Below are 24101 nucleotides of genomic sequence, written 5' to 3' on the forward strand. Positions count from 1 at the left end.
TGGAAGCCCTCGTGAGTACAGGACTCAGGACTATCTGACCCCATGGTCACTGGGGATGGGTTGCTTATCAGCCATGTCTTCATGTTCATGTGCAATAAACTTGAGAAGACCCTATGTGGCAGCCAGGGAACTTAGTCTTGTGCAAGGCCTCAATTATACATTCTCTATCCTGCAGTTAGGGAGGATAGACAGAAGGACCTGGCTAAGGTAGACAGTGACCAGTGTGCCCTGAGGCTCCCCAAAGCACCCTGCATATATAGCTGAGGCCTAGACTGAGACAGCATAAGATTAAAGACACAAACACCCACTGGAAGGCTATCTCAAAGGTCCAGAAAGCAAGTACCCACACGGCAGGCATCAGACCTATATGTGGTACACACACAGGCAAAACATTCATACACATAACATAAAATATTTTGAAAAAGTTGTAAAGTTTTATTGAAATATTAAACAATTATGACCACCAGATGCAATTTCTTACACGCTAGTTTTCAAAAAAAGGTGTAAAACAGCTGGGTGGTGGTAGTAGATGCCTTTAATCCCAGCACTTGGGAGGCAGAGGCAGAGGCAGGTGGATTTCTAAGTTCACGGCCAGCCTGGTCTACACAGAGAAACCCTGCCTCAAAAACAAAAACAAAAACAAAAAACACCAAAGCAAAAAAGGAAAAGAAACGAAAGAAAAAGATGTAAAACCACTTCAGCTGGCTGCTCCAGATATGGAAAGTGCTAGCTTCTGTGGCAATTTCACCTTCTGCTATTTACATAGTGAGAAGTCAGTTTATAGACATACACATCCTCCGATCTTAATTGCTTTTATACCACATTCATCTATTTCAAAGCTTTTGTTCAGTACTCAGTGCCCTGGAGCCCCTGTTGCAGGGTGTGGGAGTCTGTTTTATTTTAAATGATCATGTAGTGAAGTTGATCTCTTTGGGTGTGTAGTCATGCTGCTACACTAGACATCTGTATTACTACCTCTGGTCAGGACACAGAATGCCCGACACTTCATATCCCTTGGGAGTTTGCCCCACCCACCCCAGGCCTGGCACACGGGCCTGTTCACCATCCTGGGGTTTTGCCTTTTTAAGAATGGCATCTGTCAGCCGGGCGGTGGTGATGTATGCCTTTGATCTCAGTACTTGGGAGGCAGAGCCAGGCAGATCTCTGTGAGTTCAAGGCCAGCCTGGTCTATAGAGCAAGATCCAGGACAACCAGGGCTACACAGAGAAACCCTGTCTTGAAAAAAAAGAAAGGAAGGAAGGAAGGAAAGGAAACAGCACCTGCCTAACCTGCTCTGCACTTCCAGTTTGCTTGGGCCTCTGGGAGTCCCCAGTGCAAGGCCATCTGTCATGTCAAAGCATGTGGTTGGTGTACAACCCTGTAAGGCTGGCTTCTTTTGTGCATGCTGCCCTTGAGATTCAGTCACATTGTTGCTTGTATGCAGTAACAGCTTGCTCATCTTTCCCATAGTTCTCTTTTCTCATTGTTGGACAAAGGAGGAGTCTGCTTATCCCCAAATGCTCTAAAGGACTACATTTGGGCAACATTCATGTGCAAGCTTTTATCTGAGTTTAACTTTTCTTTTCTTTTTTTTTTTTTCCCCCTTTTTTGGTTTTTTTCGAGACAGGATTTCTCTCTGTAGCTTTGGTGCTGTCCTGGATCTCATGCTGTAGACCAAGCTGGCCTTGAACTCACAGAGATCCACCTGACTCTGCCTCCTGAGTGCTGGGATTAAAGGCGTGTGCTCTGCCTAACTTTTCATTTCTTTTGGTAACTACCTAGCTGCTTGGGTCACAAACATCTACTGGAAGGCTGACATGCATGTGGTACACACACATACAAAAACAAAACACCAGCCGGGTGGTGGTGGCGCATGCCTTTAATCTCAGTACTTAGGAGGCAGAGCCAGGCGGATCTCTGTGAGTTCGAGGCCAGCCTGGTCTACAGAGCGATATCCAGGACAGGCACCAAAACTACACGGAAAAACCCTGTCTCGAAAAACTAAAAAAGCAAACAAACAAAACACCAGGTCCAATTAAAAGGATGTTTAGTTTTTTTTTAAATTTCTTTATAGGGCCGGGAGTGATGGTACACACCTTTAGTCCCAGTACCTGTGAGGCAGGCCAGCCAGAGCTGGTGACCCTGTCTCAAATATAACAGAGAGATAGGTTGATACTTACTATTTTAAACTTACGTATTTGTATATGTGAGCAAATACTCTATGTGTATGGCTGCTCCTGGAAGCCTAAAGGGGGAACTAGAACCTGAGGTGTGGTGAGCCACTGGACAGGGGTTCGAGGAATAAAACTAAGTCTTCTGGAGGAGCCAACAAGGATTCTTAACTGCTCCAGCCCCTGGGTGTGTACCTTTAGCAGAGCAGCTGCACCACGTGTACTCTGGCCAGCAGCAAGCACTCCAAGGGGACGGCGTCCTGGTCAGCACTGGGTATCATCTGTCCGTTCTTTACTTCAGAGACTCTAAAGTATGCCTGATCTCGTGGGGCAATTTGCATTTCCCTAATACTTAATGATACTAAAACATCTTTTTACTTGCTACCCACAGGTCCTCTCTGGCAAGCATTTTATCTTATGCCTCCTTTTGAACTGCACTGTTTAACAACAGAGTTCTGAGAGTTCTTTATATATTTTGCAGTACAGCCCTTTGTTGACTACATGATTTGTAAATACTTTCCCAAGTCTGTAGCTTGCCATTCCATTTACCTCATATTGGTTTTGGTAGAATAAACATAAATTTTTGATGATTTCAATTTTATTGATTTCTTCCTTTTATGGTTTGTGCTGTGAGTCATATCCAAGAACTCCTTGAGCAGCCTAGGCCACGAGAACCTCACATTCACTAGAAATTTTACAGTTCTATGTCTACATCCGAGACTTCTTTTGAATTAATCTCTGTAGCAGGAAGCTCCAGGTCAATGTCCCTCTGCATATAGCTGTCCAATGGTTCTAACACCACCCTTGAAGATCAGCTTCCTCCACTGAGTTACCATCAGACCTCTGCTGTGTTTCTGGACTCTGTTCTGTTCATCTCTGTGATGAACATTTTATCCCTTCAGCTTTGTTATAGGACATCTTAAATTCACCTGCAGCACCAGGGATTCTCAACCTTTCCCATGCTGTGACTCTTTAATACAGCTCCTCTTGTTGGTTGTAGTGACCCTAACCATAAAATTATTTCATTGCTATAATTTTGCTAGTGTTATGAATCATATGGAAATATTTGAGATGCAGACCTACAGGTTGAGAACCGCTGACCTAGGATTTCTCTTACTGTATTATTTTTTTTCTAAGACTGTTTGGCTAGTCTAGTTTCCCTGCCTTCCCATGTACATTTTAGAATTATTTTCCCCATATGCGCGCGCGCGCGCGCACACGCACGCGCGCACACACACACACACACACACACACACACACACACACACACACACACACACACGTCTTGTTGGGAATCCAGGCCTACGGGTACCAGCCTGTTATTCCAACATTTGAGAAGCTGAGGCAGTAGGATCACAAGTTTGACACCAGGCTGGGTTACACAATGAGACCTTGTCTCAAAAACAAATGAATAAATGATTGCAATTACTTAAATCACAGGCCAGCCTGGGGAGAACTGCCATCTCCACTCCACCAAACTCTTGATCCATGAATATGGTATGCCTCCACACTCATTCATGTTTTCCTCATAGGATGTTCACTTCGGTCACAATTTCACCCCAGGATGTGAAGAGTCTCTGGGTCTCCCATTAGTCTTTGAGGATTATATCTAAAAGTTACTACTGGAAATGAAATGGCTCAAGTTCTGCTTAGCTCTGGTGAGATTAGGTCAAGTGAGAGCTATGGTGATATTTTAATTGTGCTGAAATGTGAACTTTGAGTTCTGAAAAAGCTGATTCTATAATCACTCATTTGCTAGAAGTTATGGCCATCATGGGTATACCTGCACAAATTAAAACTGACAATGCTCTGTGGGAGCCCGTTTTCAGGTTCCTCGTGGCTTTACCCAGCAGGTCCGCATAGAGGATGATTAGGGCCACGGGCCTGAATGCAGGGTGTCTGAAATGGTCTGCACTTGGCTGTGCTGGGGGAGGAGGTCTTTTGCTCCACCCCTTGGCGTCTCTATAACAACCCTGGGGCAGAGACAGTCAAGGCCCTTGGAAAAGGTTCCAGGACCTCTTGAGGCTATCCTTTATTTTCTATCTGTTTATCTCCGCAATATAAATCCTTCTATCTAATATTTTCTGTTGCTCGCACTCAAGAAAACTCTAGGGAACTGTGGGGTTGGTGGGTAAACGCCCCACAGAATGGCGCCATGAACAGGGACTAAAGAAAAAGGAAAAAAAAGGGGACTAAAGACAAAAAAGGGGGGATTAAAGACAAAGTAATAGGGCCTAAAGAAAAAGGAAAATAATAGTTTTATTACAGAGTTTTTGGCGAAAGTGTGAGTCAGCCCTGCCAGTGGAAAGTGGCATACCAGTGTTATGGAATATATATACATATATATATTATACATTTATATGTATTATATATATATATATATATATATATATATATATATATATATATATATATAAAATTGAGGGGTTGAGGGGCAGGGGTTTTATCCTTGAGAGAAAAGGAAAACGGACTGGATGTCTGATGCTGCAGTGCAAAATTCTCTTCTGTCAAAATTTTCTATCTTCTATCCCTTTCTCAATTTCTATCTGTGAAAAATAAGTATAAGGTATAGTGTAGTAATATAGTATAGGAAAAAGTGTAAGATTGCGTAGGAAAAAATAAGTAAGGCAACCAGACAGAAAAACTCTTCAATTTTCTAACTTTGGGGGCTATGAATGCAAACTGGGGGGAAAAAATCTTTCTTTGAGCTTTACGAGTAGTACAAAAGCTCTTCTTTGAGCTTATGGGGAAGAAAAAGTTTCCTATGGAAGCTTGAAAGTGACTTCTCCCTGAGGCAAAAATGCAGGTGTAAAAAACCAAAAAGTTTAAAGTTGGGAAGCTTTGGGAAAAGTTGGTCTTTCTCTCTTGGGAAAAAATCTTAAAGCTTTTCTTAAATTTCGGAAAGAAACTTAAAAAGCTTTAATCTTTCTCAAACTAAAAGTTCTCTTAAACTTAAAAACTAAAGCCTTAACTTTCTCAGAAGGACAAAAATTAGAATCACCTGAAGATACTAGTATGGGGACCACCTGTGATTAGTTCTAAGGGAAAAACAACAAACCTCTTAAGACAGCAAAACCTGGGGCTGGAGAGATGGCTCAGTGGTTAAGAGCACTGACTACAGGCGGTGCTGGCGCATGCCTTTAATCCCAGCACTCGGGAGGCAGAGCCAGGTGGATCTCTGTAAGTTCGAAGCCAGCCTGGTCTGCAGAGCGAGATCTAGGACAGGTGCAAAGCTACACAGAAAGAGCACTGACTGCTCTTCCAAAGGTCATGAGTTCAGTTCCCAGCAACCACATGGTGGCTCACAACCACCTGTAATGAGATCTGGTGCTCTCTTCTGGCCTGCAGGGACACATGCAGGCAGAATGCTGTATACATAATAAATCTTAAAATTAAAAAAAAAAAAAAGTCAGTAAAACCTAAGTTCTCTTTCAAGCTTTAAAAATCCTCCCTGCAATGCAGGAGACAGGGCAAGTTCCTAAAAGCCTCTCTTTTAAGCTCTATCTCTTCAAGATAGCAAGACAGTGGGTCAGAGTACCCTGAGGGAAATGCTTGGGAGAGTGTGTGTGAAGAGCTATAAAGAGCCAGCCCAATAGAGCAGGAAACTTTACCGGAGAAAAGCAAAAAAGTCAAGCTTTTCAGTTACAGCTGAGCTGCAGCATCAAGGCTTTTGTTTCTGAGTGAGCTATGAAAAGGTGCTCCTAATCTTCCTAACACAAAGATCCCCTGAAGCATTATACCTCTTCTGAGCAAAAACCCAGAGGCAACTGGCCAGCATCTCTGAGTTGGAGTGCATTTCGGGGATACTAGGGTTCCTGCAGTTGTAACTTCCTGGAGCACACAGCTGAGGCAGGAAGGTGCGGGACTCAGGGGAAGATTGCTACTGAACAAACAAAACTAAAGCCGATGGGAACAGCACAGTTGCCCGCTTTCCTACAAGTCCCGGGTTGATAGGTCCACAGCTGCAAAAAGAAATCTGAGAAAAGCTTTCCTATCAGAGTAAGGACCTTTCTGGGAAAACAGTAAAGCTGAACTGTATCTGAAGCAGTTGTGCTGCTGAGTCAGAACGCTGTCTGGGGAAAGAGCCCAGCCAGGGCAGAACAGAACTATCCAGGAGTAAAGCTTTCTTTTCTATCAGAGAACTTTTTAAATTTCACGTAAGTTTCTTCATATCTAAGACAATGTTCAATGTATAAACTGTTTTCCCTGTTTTAAGGATTTTAAAGTGGTTTATTTGCTCTTATAGGTAGCTTTTTATCTGATCTGAGTTTTCAAGAGGTAAGATTAAGCTTTCTAGCATTGCTTTAAGAAACTTCATTCTTAGCTGAAAAATTTTTGGACAGTATCACCATCTTTAGCTGAAACAATACAGAAAAACCTGAGCTAACACCAAAAACGGTGAGGTTTAGAATACTACTGTAACTAAAAAGATCTCTGTGAGAACAAAAGTTGCAGAGATGCTTGTTTGAACTAAAATTGTTAACTACAAAAAGATTTTTGTTATGGATTTCTTCATATTTGGAAGGCTCGTACCAGAATTTATCATTTGAATTTTGGGACTTAATGAAATGAACAATAGATTTCATTGCAATGGGACAATTTTGAGTTTACTTACAGTAATGACCTAGAAACTGTTTTCTGGAATTGTGTTAAAATGGAACTGTTTAAGTTAAGAAATTTATTGTTTCTACCTTGACTCAAGTTGCAGTTTTGTGTATGCATATATGCTGGTGATTCATGAATTGTTCTGTGTTAAAAATGCAATTGTTTTGTGGAAAAGGGAGTTAATATTCCTTAGTCTATTTAATTTAAAAAATTGTTGAGTGGATTAATGTCATATTTTGTTAGTAAGAAATGCAAATGGGGTATACTAAGAGTATACTAAGAGACTATTTTTAAAGTGTAAAGAGTTTTATTAAGAAACTGCTTACCGGGCGGTGGTGGCGCACGCCTTTAATCCCAGCACTCGGGAGGCAGAGCCAAGCGGATCTCTGTGAGTTCGAGGCCAGCCTGGGCTACCAAGTGAGTTCCAGGAAAGGCGCAAAGCTACACAGAAAAACCCTGTCTCAGGAAAAAAAACAAAAAAAAAAAAACCTGCTTTTGGATGTTTTGCTAAAAGTTTTCAAAGTGTTAATGGTTAGATTAAGAATACTGCTTTTCAATATGGGTTTGTAGGAATTGTATGAGTTTGGGTTTTCTTCTAACTAGGTTTGAGTTTGTTTTAAAAAATTATAAAGAAAAGGATGAGTTATGAGTGAATTAAGGTTGAATGTATGTTCGCAGAAATTATGTTTAATTTGATATTAATGCACCCTGGTTTTGTGGAGTTAAGGAAATATTTAAGTTTGTGAATACATCAGAAGTTTTTCCTATGTTTTGTTAGCAAGAAAATTCAAATGGTTCTATTAAGAGCTAAAGTTGTAAGACTGAGAAAATTGTTATCTATAGCACCATATATGTTAATTCAAATGGTTCTGTTAAGAGTTTACTTTGTGTTGTAAAATTGGAGAATTGTGACTATGTACAGCAATAGTTATGTTAACCTGTTACAGGTAATGATGAAGCTAAGGGATTCTTTAAGTTTGCGATTGCATTAAGTTTTTGGTTTAGAAAGGGCTTGATGCAGCTAAAGACTGCTGTAATCACCCTGGACCTAATCCAAAAGAGAAATGCCATCTTTATCATCCTCTACTCCCATACAGGGAGGTATAACAGCTATGGAGATTGCTGTAAGCTATTAATGAGTTATTTTCTATATATTAAGAAAGGGGGACCTGTGGGAGCCCGTTTTCAGGTTCCTCGTGGCTTTACCCAGCAGGTCCACATAGAGGATGATTAGGACCACGGGCCTGAGTGCAGGTGTCTGAGATGGTCTGCACTTGGCTGTGCTGAGGGAGGAGGTCTTTTGCTCCACCCCTTGGCGTTTCTATAAATACCCTGGGGCAGAGACAGTCAGGGCCCTTGGAAAAGGTTCCAGGACCTCTTGAGGCTATCCTTTATTTTCTGTTTATCTTGCTTGGGGGTCTTGAGACCTGGGCACAACACCTATAAGCCAGACCTGAGTGGCTAGAATATTGGTCTTTCTAGAGAGTGGGAATGAGCTTACCAAGCAGAGGGAACAGTATGTGCAAAGACCCTGAGGTGGAAAAATGTGCCTGACTAAAAGACACATGAGAGGCTGGTGTGGTGTGCACGGTGAGCAAGAGGGTAAGCAGCTGGAGAACCGAGGGTCTGTACAGATGCACAAGCACAAGGGCACCTTTCAGCTAGGAGTATCCTGTGTCCTCGAGGAAAGATGGCAAGGAGGAACTATTCAGCACCCTCCAGGCTGCAGACCGGGACGATGGTTTTAATGTCCCGTCTGCATTAAAGATGAGATTAAGATGGACTGAACTTCTCTAACATGAGATTAGCAATACCAAGTGCCATCTGTGATGCAGACCACCATTCCAACCAATGTACTTCCTTGGCCACCATCTAACTCACAAAAGGACAGACAGACACAGGATTCCAGGGACTAGAATCTTTCTAACAACCATACTTACCACCAAAAAGTAAGTATTGCCCCAGCAACCAATTCAGGGTTAGAGATACAGTATTAAGAAGGCTAGTGGTGGGGCTGGAGAGATGACTCAGAAGTTAAGAGCACTGGCTGTTCTTCCGGAGGCCCAGAGTTCAATTCCCAGTAACTACATGGTGGCTCACAACCATCTACAATGAGATCTGGTGCCCTCTTCTGGCCTGCAGCCAGAATAAGGAGCTGGGCAGTGGCAGCGAATCCCAGCACTTGGGATTAAAGTGTCGGGAGGCAGAGGCAGGAGAGCTATAGAGTGAGTTCCAGGAAAGGCTCCAAAGATACACAGAGAATCCCTGTCTCAGAAAAAAAAAAAAAAGCTACTGGCTGGGCCTAATGGCATGAAGAGCCAAAGCACCCCCATTTCAAGCAAGCCCCTCACCCCAGCTTGAAACTGGCCTGAGTTTCAAAATTCTCAGAGCTGCTGACATAGGTCCCAGGACAAAGTCAGGATGTTTGAAGAGCTATCTGGTAGCAACTGATTAACCATAGAATGCCCCAATGCCGGAGATGGTCAAAGTACAAAGTCAGGATGTTTGAAGGACTATCAGGTAACAATTAACCACAGAATGCCCCAATGCCGGAGGTAATCTATAAAGTTTGACAAACAACTGGTTAAAACTACAAAGTAAGATAACACAGAAATTCTGAAAAGCCCCTAAAACTTGAGCCAATCAGAATTGTACCCATACTAGCACCCCTAAATGATGTAACCTTGTTTTTAAAAACTGAGCTTGCAGAGGGGTGGGCACCTCCTCCAGCCTCTACTGTGTTGGATGGCTTGACGAGGGCCCTGCTGCGGCTTGAACTGCTTCATTAAACCTTGCTTTTGCATTTCGGTGAGTTCGTGTCTCTGATGGTCTCTTTGGGGGTCTTGCGCCCAGGGCACAACATGGCATACACCTGTAATCCCAGCACTGGGGAGTCTGAGCCCCTTGATAGCCCTCTCCCAGGGCCTGGGAAGAATCTAAGACCAGCTAATAATCTAATCTTTGATGAACGTGATGCACATGATGAAACTCTTCAGTTTTCTCTCTACATAGCTTCTTTCCTGTTCTTATACTTAGCTCCTCTCTGTCCCTTCTCCTCCTGTCCTCTCTTTTCCATCTCTGTCCTCATCTTCAGCCTCCTTCTTCTCCATCTTTGTTCCTTCCCCTTCCTCTCTAGAACTGGTCCCTGTCTTACCAGCAGCCTGACTCTTACCTATTCAAAGCAAGGCTTCCAAGCTCCCTACAAGAGCCAAGATAACCAACTTCATTTGCAACCCAAAGGGAAGTGAATAGAGGAAATGGGGTCAAATAAGGCCTGGAATAAGTCAGAAAGGGAATTTATGTGCTCAAAATATATTCTTATAAGTGGTTAGGTGAAGCGTTACGAGTCTATCATAAATGTGCTCAAACTACAATCTTACAGGTGGTTAGGTAAAAGAGTCTATAAGTCACTAAAATAAACTGCCTCTATTTTCCTATGCCGCCATATACTGGCAGGGCGGGGTAACTCTGCTAGGAATTCTGTCTCAAAGCTACATTGCAAGCCGGGCGGTGGTGGCGCACGCCTTTAATCCCAGCACTCGGGAGGCAGAGGCAGGCGGATCTCTGTGAGTTCGAGGCTAGCCTGGGATACCAAGTGAGTTCCAGGAAAGGCGCAAAGCTACACAGAGAAACCCTGTCTCGAAAAACCAAAAAAAAAAAAAAAAAAAAAAAAAAAAAAAAAGCTACATTGCACCTGGTATGCAAAAACCCCTTTTGTTCTGAGTCAAGTGCTCTGGGATGCCATTTGGGCTGTGAGAGGAAGGAGGGTCTGAGCTTCAGTTGCACAAGAAACAAAGCTATGCCTAGGATGCTAGGGAAGAATTTCAGGTCAATGCACTGTTAGTTCTTGGAAGCCTACGCAGCATAAGAAGAAAATCACTTCGGGAATCAGCTAATATATACACAAAAGCTAAAATACCACCAAGACTTCTTAAGCCATGGCTTGACCTTTCCAAGTAGTAGCTGATAGTAGCTGGATTCCATACATTTTCCTGCGGCCTGCAGCACCACCACCAAGCCTAATTTTCTGGATTTGATCCCAGGACTCAAATAGTGGAAAGAGCGAGCCAACTCTTACAAGTTGTCCTCCAACCTTCACATGCATGTCTACAAACACAAATACACACACACACACACACACACACACACACACACACACACACACACAAATAAAGGAAAATTTTTAAAGAAAAAAGCTAGTTGCTACCATGTGCAAATAAAGGACACATACCCTTATTGGAAAACCTGCCTTGGTGTTACTCAGGAAGCAATGCATGGTGGGAACCCAGGAAGATGCTCTGGGTGGGCCGATGTCGTACTGACCACCAAGGACATATTTAGCTGATAAAGGAATAACAAACACTCCCAAATCAAAAACTTGTGAGCATAACAATGTCAATGTATTCAGTTGGTACCTTAACCTTCAGTAATTACAACTACTGTCTGGAAACTCATACACTATATTTTTAAAAATCTCTTTTTCAGGGGCTGGAGAGATGAATCAGTAGTTAAGAGCACTGACTGTTCTTCCAGAGGACCAGGGTCCAATTCCCAGCACTTATATTGGGGCTTACAACCCTGTGTAATTCCAGTCCCAGAGGCTCTGACTGATGCCCTCTTCTGGCGTCCACAGGTATTGCACACACAGTGCACAGATATACTTACAGGCAAAGCATCCATCCACAAGAAAATAAAAATAAACTTTTTTTGCAGGGGGAGGTTTGAAACTGGGCCTCACTGGGTAGCCATGGAACTCCTTGCTATGTAGACGAAGCTGGCCTTGAACTCAAAGAGATCTACTTGTCTCTGCCTCCCAAGTGCTGGGATTAAAGGCATGTGCCACCATGCCTGACTCTAAATCATTGTTTTCTTTTTAATTTGATTTTTGCAATGTTGAGTCAGTAAATTCTGGAGATTTATCCTTTTACTAGCTGGCAGACAATATTTTTATCAAGACTCCAGTGCCACTGTGCACTTACACAGTCTTTGTTTATCTTGAAAAAAGCACCCCAAAACCACATTTACTGCACTTTCTTTTCTTTTTGTATGTGTACAGGATGAGTGTATGTGTGTTCACGTCTGGGTGTGTACGTGGCAAGGGGCTAAAACTGACATTGAGTCTCCTTGATTGCGCTCCACTTTATTCAATGATGCAGGGTCTCTCACTGAACCTGGAAGACGCACAATTCCAGCCAGTCTTGGTGAGTGTTGGGATTACAGGTAGGTCAACACACAGCACCTGGTTTTTACATGGGTGCTGGAGATTCAAACTCTGGTCCTTGTACAGCAAGTGCTTTATTGACAGAGCCACCTCCCCCTAACCGATGTTAGAAGTGTATACATTAGAAGTGTATACTTCAGTCTGTCATAATGTCGATGCCAACATCTCATTTAGTGGGTAACCCAGAGAGGAGCAACTTCCATTTTCATTAGAATACAGTAAGGCTGCCTACTTTCTGCATCAACTTAACGTTCAACTAGATGTGTGAGCCCAGACAATTAGGCAAGAAAAAAGAATGACAGTGTAGAATTTGACCAAGAAATAAAGTCTTTTCTCCCTGCAGGTGACACGGTAACACTACTGAAACCCCTCAAGAGTAATGATTAAAGTAAAACAATGGGAAAAAAATCAAGTGGCAAGATAGAAACCACATGCCGGGTGCAGTGGCACACGCCTTAAACCCTGGCACTTGGGAGGCAGAGATAGGCAAGCCTGGTCCACATAGTGAGTTCCAGCACAGACAGGGTTACAAAGAGAAAACCTGTCTCTTAAAAAAAAAAAAAAAGCAACATGACAAAGAAGAGCTTTGAGTCAGGGGAGAGGCGGCCAGCCTCTCAGGGGAAGCACACACCCACTGTCAGATAAAGCCAGTACTTCCTGAGAAGTCTGACAGGTTAGTGTCCCCCAATCACACTCCTGTGGAAGACTTTTAAACCTACATTCACATAGGTCACATGAGACCTTAATAGTCCATCCAGCCTTCCAGAGTACTGACAGAGCTTTGAACCTCACCCTGACAGACCAACAATCTCACACAACTGTGAAGCTTGTTCAGCTAAAGCCTTCCATACAGCACTTCAAAAGACATCTAAAACACTGCCCCGACAAAAGGTAGGGGAAGTAAACTCACCTCTGGCAGGAGGGGTCCACACCAAGAGTTTACATTCCTTGAAAAATCCACCACGGAGTCGGGTATGGTGGCGCACGCCTTTAACCCCAGCACTCGGGAGGCAGAGGCAGGCAGATCTCTGTGAGTTCCAGGCCAGCCTGGTGTACGGAGTGAGTTAGAGAGCAGCAAGGATTATTTAGAGAGATCCTGTCTCAACAAAAGACAAAATTCAAAACAACAACAAAGAAAAGCTCAAACAGAGTGGGCAAAATGGCTCGGTCCCTTGCTTCCAAGCCTGAAAACCTGAGTTTGAGCCCCAGAATCCATGCACGTGGTGGAAGGAGAGAAATGACTTTAAGTTGTCCTCTAACCTCCACATAACATTCATGCACCCCATCCCACCCTTCATTCACAAAATTAAAAATAAATAAATAAATAAATAAAATAAAAGTGGAAAAAAAAAAAAAAAGCAAAGCCCAATACATTAATTGGGGCCTCAAATGGAGAGGCTTCTGGTCTTACCGCCACAATCACAGAGATGAGCACACCCTGAAGCCAACTACTTACGCCAGTGCACCTTGCCAAAGGAGTCCCACTTACTTTACATTGGCCATCCTTTTGTTTGTTTTTTTGAGACAGTGTAGCTCTGTCTGTCCTGGATCTCGCTCTATAGACCAGGCTGGCCACGAATTCACAGAGACCCATCTGCCTCTGCCTCCCGAGTGCTGGGATTAAAGGTGTGCAGCAGCAGCAGCACCACCACCACCACCACCACCAGGCTCTACATCCGCCATCTTTAAGCAGTAAGTTCCTGGCCAGTTTGCCTTGGCTTACTAGTGAGATAAAGACAAAATTTTACCCAACAAGCAGAACTGAAAGCAAGCATGGGAGGCAACATTCACCTGCTTGCATTTCTCAATCTTATCCACCCCCCAGTCCCTGCTCCAATCCACCTTGGGAGCCACACATCATCCTCAATAAATTATACACTTCCAATTTTACATCTGACCTCGGCCAAAGGCTGAGATCAATCTAAAAGCCATCAATCCACTTCCAATTTTATCAGTTTCTCAGATGACTTTGTTTTGAATGCAAGTACTTTTCCAGTACTACAATAAGTGGAAAGCCAGTATGACTTACAATATCTGGAAGACAAAAAGTGAAAATCTACTTAGTCTACTGCTTGTCACGGACTTGGGAAGAGCAGCAAGTGCTCTTAACTGCTAAGCCACCTCTTCAGCCCCATTATCTAGGTTTTAAAAGAGATTAGCAGCTAGATCTAGCACTCAGGAGGCAAAGTAGAAAGATAACCACCACAAGTTCAAGGCCAACCTGGTACAGACTAGCCAGGGCTAGTCTTGAAACTCCCGCCTGCTCAAAGGGGGGGAGGGGGGGCTTCAGTGGCGCACACACACAAATTAAAACAAAAATAAGTCTTTTTTTAAAAAAAGAGAAAGACCAGCAAAAGTCATCAAAGTAATGAGAGCATGAAAAGACCAAACTGAGCCCTCCTTGTCTTGACAGCATCTGGAGTCTGAAGGGAGCTGAAAAGCAAGGCCTTCCCAATCAGTAACCATCGCTTTGCTGCTTTTCCAACACGTACCAAACCTCATAATGGAGACACGGGCTCCAGGAGAACACAAAGGTCCCAGATCCTGCTTCCAGTGGCTTCAGCATGAGTACGGGGCATTCCACTATCAGGTCACTAAGCGTGCGTGTGGCCTCTGGCCACTGTCATGCTATAACCTGGTACTGTTAAATGGTTGACTACTTGAAGGCCTTCATTACTCAAGTGTGATCATTGCTGGAGATGTGTTACAAGGCAATTAATGTGCTTTTCCTTAGTAGTACAGGTAATTCACCTGTAGCACACTGGCCTCATCATAATAGTGCCTTAGGCCTTGTGACAAATGGGCAGTTTCTCCTGTACTCTGGGTGCTCCTTCAACAGGGGGCCCAGTCACCTTGGGCCTCAGACACTGATTTAGTAGCAAGTAGCCAGAGAACGCCAAAAGGTTGTGTCAGTGTGAGCCAGGGGTATCTGGTCCTCCCTGACTTTACCGATCCACTCACTGTGCTGTGGCTGAGTGAGCTCTGGGCGTGTTGTCCTATCCCTCTCCTATTCTGCCAGGGACTATCCATGAGAAGCATCCCCAGCGATTCTATTAGTATGTCTGCCAAGTCTCATCCTTCCTCCACACTGCTGAACAATTTTTGGAAAGGTCACATATTTGCTACTCACACAAACCACCCACTCCTCCGCCCCTGCACTAACTGATGCATAGTCTCTCCCACGTCCCCAAATGCCAGGCCCGTGAGCTCAGGGGGTGCTAGCCTTGGGGAAGCTGAGAAGGGGGTGTTTCACACTCCAAGCCCCAGCACAGAGCCGTATACACACACACACACACACACACACACACACACACACACACACACAACCAACCATGACTCCTCCATCATTCAAAAGAGCTGTTCATAAAATTCAACAGAAAACGTGCTAAGAGAAAAGACCACTTCAAAAGACCCAATTCCAGCCTAATTTTGAGAGGGTGTCCTGCTATGGTTTGAAAAGTGACCCTTGTGTGTGTAGCGTCAGAGGCTTCACATACACCTGTGTGTATTTATTTAAGCAAGAGTTCCTCACATTCTCATGCACTCTTATCGAAATCAAGGAGCGAAGAATTGTCCCCACCCGGACTCATCTCAAAACTCTGGGCAGACAAGTGGACAAAGCCCCGTTCCCAGTTCAGGCCACAGCTTGAATATCAAATTATGGTATGAAAAGGCTGAGTGTTCTGTGGTGAAAGCAACCCATTGCTAAAGAGACCAAAAGGAAGCTTGGAAGGGAGAACAATGTCCCTGGGAAGATGGCTTAGGGTGGGGGACAGCAGTTTCTTCTCTCCACAAAACCTCTTGTGTGACCCACTTCTCTGAGGCCAGCTCACTCCAGGCTCCCACTGCCCTCTAGAGCCTCCATCAAATACTCTCTGTGCCGCTGCCAGTCTCCATGATATATGCTCAAAGGACTACTAACTGTGGTGTGGTCTCCGCGGACCAGCACAGCAGCTGGACCTCGCTCCTGATGGCTGGTGAACAGCTACAGGTGATGACCTAACCAACTTGGTTCTCCACCCCCCCTCCCACCCCCACCCCACCCCCACCCCACCCCACCCCCAGTGTCTGGGGATGGAACCCAAGGCCTTGTGCACACCAGGCAAATACCCTTCCACTGAGCTATATCATCAGCCCTGGATTTTTTTTCTTCTTCCTAAATAGATGTTTTCATTTCAGTGGACAAAATTTGTTTAGCAACAAGGTCTCATATAGCCTGACCTTTTTGCTTCTGCCTCCCAAGTGCTAGGATTACAGGCTGATGCCATCAAGCTCAGTTTAATGAGGCGCTGGGAATCAAACCCAAACACTCTACCAATGGAGAACACCCACGAACCCAGTTCTTATTTAAGGTACACCAGAAAAAAATATCTAGGTAGCACCTGTGATTTAGTAAATATAATTGTTCAGGACAAATCTAAGTCTAAAAATGTTTTCAGGTTGATATTCTTTTCTTTTTAAAACTCTATATCTATATCTATATCTATATCTATATGAGACATCATCTTACTATGTTGCCGAGGTTGGCCTCAGACACCTGGTCTCAAGTGACCCAGAACTTCCAACTCAGCCTCTGAGAGGCTGGTATTACAGTTATGTGCCACAGTGACAAACCAAACCCTCTGTTCTCCTACCCCAAAGGCATTCCTGTTCCAGGGCTCCTTACTCCATGTATGGCACAGGTGATGCTCAAACAGCACCTTGGAGTCTTTGGCTCGTCTCCATCGGCCACGCACGTCACAGGCAACTCCATTCACCAGTAACTGTCAGCTGTCTGGCAGCCACACTGATATTTCCCACCCACTCTATCATCCTGGGCAAACCAATGTTCTCTCACACCAGCCAGATGTTCAGCAGGCCCCAGGCTTCTCCTCTTACCACTCAAACCCAAGAGGATTTTTTTCTCTAACCAAAAATCAGATGTCATCAGGCCCCTGCTGAAATCCCTCAGAAACTTCCCATCACCTGCAGAATCTGAAGGCTGTAGCAGCAGTCACTAAGCCAATAGTGCCTTTAGACTATGGTTATCATTTCCCCAAGGGTTCCAGCCACACTGGCCTCTTTGGGGACTCCTGAAAATGGCAGGCTCTCAAACACTTTATCCTCTCCCACATCCCACCTCTACCTCCACAAATGTTGGTATTATCCCTACCACCGTGCCCTTCTGTTTCTGGACTTCAGGGTGCACTAGATACTATAAATTATACGTAATCTGTATTCGCTGTTAGCCACCTGGCTCCTTCACGAGAATATAAACTTCATTTTGAGGGCAGTGTCCCCAGCACCTGCACGATGCCTGCCACAGGAGGGACACTCAGACATTTCAGGGGATCACTCTGGGCAGCACTAAGGCAGAAGTTGGTGGTTGAGAGTAGAGGGCACAGATGAGCACTAGGGAGACCAGGAATGTTAAGCATGCACGGTTGTCTCTTCACTGGAAGGGCTGGATACCAGTTTCTGCCTGAAGAGCTGAGAATGGATGTAGTTGAGAGCCTGGTGATCTGTGTTGTCTGTAGGGCCAGGCCACAGCTCAATCTCCAGACTACTGTTTATCCCAGACTCCTCCTCCCTCGACCTTAATCTGAGCACAGTTCCTCAGTCAGTAGAACTAATTCTCACGGACTGTAAAGAGTTCTGACATAGTCACTCCTTGAGCATTACTGTGATAACTGTCACCGGGAAACTTTTTTCCAAAGTTGAACTGTACTTAAATATGTCTAAAATAAATTGCTCAGTGTCGGGGCTGGAGAGATGGCTCAGAGGTTAAGAACAGTGGCTGTTCTTCCAGAGGTCCTGAGTTCAATTCCCAGCAACCACATAGTGGCTCACAACCATCTGTAATGACTGCGCTTCCACAGGTCCTGAGTTCAATTCCCAGCAACTACATGGTGGCTCACAACCATCTGTAATGAGATCTGGCGCCCTCTTCTGTATACATAATAAATAAATAAATCTTTAAAAAAAAAAAAATTGCTCAGTGTCAGACTCTAGAAGTTTGAACCAACACCAGTAACTAAGTCGTGTTGAAGCAGAATTCCTTCTTGCTTCTCTCACTCAGATGGTTACTCTGTTGGCCCTGGTGTTTACAGAGCCCCCACAACTGAGGGTAACCAAACTTGGAGAGTATTGTGACAGTTCATTTAACAGTATCAATTCTTGGGGCAGCCCTTCTGGATTGGAGAAACTGCTCTAAGGGACTTGGTTTTTTTCAGGCCACAAGGGCTGGGTTTTTCTTTTCTTTCTTTTTTGGCTTTTTGAGACAAGGTTTCTCTGTGTAACAATCTTGGCTGTCCTGGAACTCATTTTGTAGACCAGGCTGGCCTCAAACTTACAGCCTGCCTCTGCCTCCCAAGTGCTGGGATTAAAGGCATGCACCACCACCGTCCAGCCAGGCTGGGTTTTTCTAAAGCAGCTTTTTCTCAACCTGTAGGTTTCGCTGTGGGTCTAAGGACCCACAGTGGTTGCATATCAGACATTTACATTAAGATTTATAACAGTAGCAAAATTACAGTTATGAAGTAGCAATGAAATAATTTTATGCTTGGGGGTCACCACAACATGAAGAACTGTATTAAAGGGTCACAACATTAGGAAGGCTGAGAATCACTGATCTAAAGTTTCCTTTAAGACCACTTTTCTTAGCTCGCTGTGGTGATACATGTATTTAACCCCAGCATTCCAGAAGCAGAGGCAAGCAGATCTCTGAGTTCAAGGCCAGCTTGATCTACATAGTGAATTGGAGGCTAGTCAGTGCTACATCACTATGTTGGAGTCTCAAAACAAACAACCAAAGAAACAAATTCTGTGCTAGAGGGATGGTTTAGTAGTTAAGAGCACTTGCTTGTCTTCCAGAAGACCCAGGTTTAGTTCCGAGCACCACATGGTGACGTACAACTGTCTAACTTCAGTTCCAGAGAACCTGGTGCCTCCTTCTGGCCTCCACAGGCACCAGGCATGCACCTAGAACACTTACATGCAGGCAAAATACTCGTATACATAGAATTTTTGAAAAATTAATTTAGCCTGGTGGTGGTACACAGCTTTAATCCCAGTACTTGGGGGGCAGAGGCAGACAGATCTCTGTGAGTTCAAGGTCAGCCTGGTCTACAAAGTGAGTTCCAGGATAGCTAGGACTACACAGAAAAACCTTGTCTCAAATAATAATGAATTAATTAAAAACAAATGAAATACATATACACAAAACTATAAAAAAAAAAACCCTCTTTTCTTCAAAAGACCTTTTAAAGTATCACACTGCCTAGAGAGGGTAGGTAAAATCCCTTAGCACACCTTTCTGCCAGATACTCTACCAACCTGCCAAGTATGAGCCCACCACCAGCCTATCCCACAATCCTCACTACCTCTCAACACACTGCACTGTATCTGACCATGAAGGGTTATACAGACACCTCACACACATTTAAACCTGCATTCCCTTCGGGTGTCCGTCCTCTCCCATCTTGCAAAAACAGCATCCTTTAAAGCCTCTTGGGCTCTCTGCTGCCACCTGTCCAGGGCTCCTGACGGAAGTCCACACTGACTATACCTTACCCACTGTGCTATGGCATATGCTCCTGTTCCCAAGCTGGGCTGAGAACATAGTGAGCACGGGCACCTGCTGATGCATCTTCCCACCACCAAGGCCCAAGAGCCGCAGACTAGCCGCTTTCCAGGCCATCTGCAGAATACAGGTGTTGGAACTGCTCTCACCAGATTCAGGACAGAGGGCAGGTCAACAAGCCCTGTATCCAGCCTGGCCTGGACACTAACATACCCTTGAGAACGGCAGTTATCTTTGCCTGCCCCTTCCCTTGCATCAAGATACTATGTGTTAAAAGCTATCCACTCCCCACCCACCTTTTTTAAGTCCACCAGCACGCAGAGAACACATTCTGGAGCTGGGAAAAGTCTACCTTCTACCTGACTGGAGTTGTTTGGGCTCCATCACATCTAGGAGACAGAGAAGCGATTTGACTCAGGTGACTACTCTCTCCTTAGCAAGCCAACTCAGCACGCATCATTTACTATTTTTTTTTCCAGCCCCTCTTTCTCTCGGGGCCACAACATATCGATGTTCCTGAGATGCTTTCTACAATGGAGACATTTATCCAAGGGCCTTGCCCTCAGGGACCCAACAAAGCAGAAAGCCAGACCTCCCCGCTTCCGGTTTTATAAAGGCCTACACAGGCATACAATAGTAAAGGTCATCCTCCTCCCTCCACTTCTCACGCTTCTGACCCTCAAGAGCAGGAGTGCCATTTCCCCTCATCCTTGCAAAGCCAAGGTCTAGTTCCAGACCAATTTTCTCCTGATGTTACAAACACCGACCAAGGGCCTAGCATGCAAGAATGGTCTAGTGGTGGAGTCAACTCGCTAAGCAAGGGGTCACAAGTCCCTGCCTTCAAGGAATCCACATTCTAGTTCAGGAGGCACAGACATCGACCCGGGGATCAGCGTCCTGGCCGATCCAAAGATCTGTGCTGCTACCATGCATGTGTAACTGTGTACACGTGTGGGAAAGATGCAGGGGCAGGAAGACTGCATCAAACCCGCGGAGGTCCAGACTACCGTGGAGGGGTGGCACTCTCACCTTAGAGAAAGGACCCTGAGTGAGGCCAAAGGGTGAATCTGGTGACTTGGGAGGCAGAACCAAAACTCCAAGCCACCACTTCTTTGAGTAACCTAAAGCTCGGGGGCATTTCTAAAAGCAGACTGATTTTAATCCTGCCTCTGCCGTTCACACCAGTTGTGTGGCCTCGGTTTCCTCATCTGTTGAAAAAGAAGTTAACTATTGTACCGAGCTATCTGCTGGTGTTGCTGCGAGGTTGATGAGTGTGAGGCGGTCGACACAACGCCCGCGATACAAGCCCGCCTTACATAACCGGGGCTATTTATGACTAGTCGTGTCCGCGCTCCGGATGGACCGCTCGGCGGAGCCACGTCCCCTTCCGGCTCCAGGACGCTCCCACTCCACAGGACCCCGGCGCCCTTGACCCCCCGAAGGCCCGGCCTGCAGCGCGCACGCGCAGAGCAGGCGAGGCGCCAGCCTCCCACGGGCTGCGGGCGCGCTGCAAACACCCACGGATCTCTGGGGCGAGGAGGTCCACACCCTGCCATCTAAAGACAACCGCTCTTGCACCGAGGACACCCCCGAGCTCCCAACCCTCCCAGCCCGGAGAGCGGGTCGGTTTCCTCACACTCTGGAGCAGGCTCCTCCTCTGCGCCGCCATCTTGGAGGACCCCGCGGCGCGGCAGTCTCTCCGAGCAGCGAAATAAATGGGTGGCTAGAGCGGCCCCGCTGACGGCGTCTCACCCTCCCCCCCCATTTATCCACAGCGCCCCCTGCGGAGCGGAGGAGGTGCAGCAGAAGAGCGTGTACTACAGGCGCGGTTTTCTACTCTCATCCCCCAGCGGAAAGAATGCGAAACACCTTCGCACTCTTTCTTATTCCTTGGGGTCGTTATGTGTGCGCTTTCTCCAGGATTCTTTTCTGTGGGGATCCCGAGATCCTATTTAAGGCGCTTTGTCGGGGAGGGGGCAGGGGAGAGCGAATGATTCAGTCTACAAGAGCCTTGGGTGACTGCTTGACCTTATAGTGGAGGCCACACGGAGCCAAACTAGTTGACCTTAGCGTTGGGGAAAACTGCAGTTCCGAATAGTTGTAAATGCTCAGGAGTGAAGTTTATGGATAGTAGCATGGGAGTGTGGCGTCAGCTGGCACCTGACAGGTACTGCTGGTGCTCAAAGCAGGAGTATGTTTGTTCAAGAGTGGTGCCGAAGCTGGATGTGGAGAGTCGAGTCATACCTGTAATCCCAAGAATTTAGGAGGCTGAGGCAGGAGGATAACAAGTTGGAGGGTAGCCTGGGTTAGTTCTGGAAGGGATTGACAAATAGGCTCCCGAAACTAAGACATGAAAAATAAGGTCCTTCAGCTGAGCCAGCTCAGGGCCCTGAAACAGGGTGTAAAGATAATGGTGGGCTGACACTCAAGAAATAAAGATAGTGACAGTGATCGAACCCCGATGGGCCAGCTCAGGAGTCCAACAACGGGATGTAAAGAATGAGGCGTGACAGTGGTGGACCTTAACCAGGTCAGATTGAAGCAACCTTAGGGGACTTCCTCTCCAGGACAGCAGAGGTCTGTTACCCTCTCCCCTAGTGAACTTTTCAGTTTTAAGGCTACTTTAAGCCTCAGACATATTCTTGCATCTCATACATCTAGGCAGAGTGAATTCTGGGAACACGGGCTCCTTTTGTGGAAATGCCTCCCCTAGGGGAGGGATAAGGGAAAGAGGTATGTAAGCATCTTGCCTGCTAAGATCGATTGGGGCAGTTGATGCTTGGGTTCACTTGCTCTTTCTCTTATATTCTTCCTGGCTTGCTCTAATTAAATTTGATTACTGTGTCCTGCCTGAATTCTTCTTTCCCAAGAGCATAAGAACCAACTGGGACAAGACAACATAGGAAACTGGAGACCTCCCTGTAACAACTACATAGCAAGATCCTGTCTCAAAACCAGTTACAGCAGAAGCACAGGGCCCAAGGCTGAAACAGATGGAGGAGGAATGAAGAGAATGTGGCTGCAGGCTGGAGGTGGTGGTCACTTGGAGGTCGAATGGAAAGTTACTGGGCTATGCAGGGTATGGTGGTCCATGCCATTAATTCCAGGCCATGGGAGGCAGAGGTAGGCAACTCTGAGAGTTTAAAGCTAGCCTGATCTACATAGTGAGTTCCAAGACAGTCAGAGCTATATCTAAAGAGACCCTGTCTCAAAAAAAAAAAAAAAAAAAGAAAGAGAAAAGGAAAAAGAAAAAAAAGTTACTGGCTGCTAAGCCAGCTCTTGACATGGGCCCGTTGGTTCTCTGACTGAGGAGAACAGAGTAAAGTTTTATGGAAACTGAATGGAGACAAAAAGGTCAAGTAAAAAGGATTATTGTAGGCGATCAATGATAGTAGTTGACTTGGCTGGTGGTAGAGGCGGATTTTATTTAAGATATAAAATCACTGGGGCTTGGGTATTGGTTTGGGGTAGTTTGAATTGTGTACTCTAAAAGTTCAGTTCTTGGAAATGTAAACGTAAAACTCATCTAGTACTTGGCCATGGTCATTGAGGTAGGGTCTTTGGGAGATGGATGCATTAGGATTAAATGAGGTCAGGGCCCCATGATGAAATTTGTAGAAACCAGATAACACACTTACTCCTTCAGGTGATACTCTGCCATGCCATGATGAAGCAGAAAGGCATTGGATGCAAGTGCTGTCTCTTGGACTTCCCAGCCTCTAGAGCTTTGAGCCAAACACAAATTCTATTTTTTATATCTTATCCAGTCTCACCAGGCATGGTGAACACTTGCCTGTAACCCCATCACTTGAGAAGAAAAGACAGGAGGATCAGAAGTTCGATACCACCCTGGACTACATGACACCCTATTTCAATAAATAAATAATCCAGTACCAAGTATTTTGTTAAAATAACAGAAAAAGGCCTAAGGCAGTGTGATGGGAAGAGGTGTCAGAGATCCCTGCAGATTTTTCGCAGGAGCAGGCAGGACTACGCAGAGAGAGAAGGCAGTGAGCTCCATTCTAGCATGCTGAGTTTGCTGTGTTTTGGAGATGAGAAGTGAAGTCAGTAGGAGGCTAGAGCTCAGAACAGAAGCTGAGCCTGCAAACCACCACAGATCGTGCCGCTGAAGGGGCAGGGTGGCAGGGTGGGCAGGGTCCAAGGAGAAGTGAGCAACAGTGTGAGAGCTTTGGGAGAGATCTGATTGGCAGATAACTCCATTCCATTTAGAAGCCCTGAGCCGAGATCATTCAGGTGGAATAGTGTGAGTTTCAATGCCTGGAAGACTGGCTGGGAATAGAGACATGGAGACCTCAGAGTAGACGGTTCTTGAGAGTTTGTGGATGGTGAATAAGAGACAGAGAAGGAATCATGGGATTGAAGGGGGACTTTTATTTATTTATTTTTTCTCAAGACAGGGTTTCTCTGTATATCCCTGGCTCTCCTGGAACTCACGCTGTAGACCAGGCTGGCTAGGACTCAGAGATTCTCCTGCCTCTGCCTTTAAATGCTGGGATTAAATGTGGACACCACCGCACCCAGC

General features: G+C 45.4%; 1 protein-coding gene across 1 annotated transcript in view; it reads right to left on the minus strand.

The window, feature by feature from the left end:
* The window catches only part of Tab1 (TGF-beta activated kinase 1 (MAP3K7) binding protein 1), a 38799-nt gene extending 17547 nt beyond the window's left edge, over nt 1–21252 (minus strand). Inside the window, exon 1 of the mRNA XM_059246941.1 lies at nt 21195–21252. Coding sequence (XP_059102924.1) covers nt 21195–21227 — 33 coding nt within the window. The 5' untranslated portion in view covers nt 21228–21252. The remainder of the gene's footprint in view (nt 1–21194) is intronic.
* Nucleotides 21253–24101: the final 2849 nt, after the last annotated feature.

Source organism: Peromyscus eremicus, chromosome 20 (genome assembly GCF_949786415.1).
Source record: "Peromyscus eremicus chromosome 20, PerEre_H2_v1, whole genome shotgun sequence".
NCBI lineage: Eukaryota > Metazoa > Chordata > Mammalia > Rodentia > Cricetidae > Peromyscus > Peromyscus eremicus.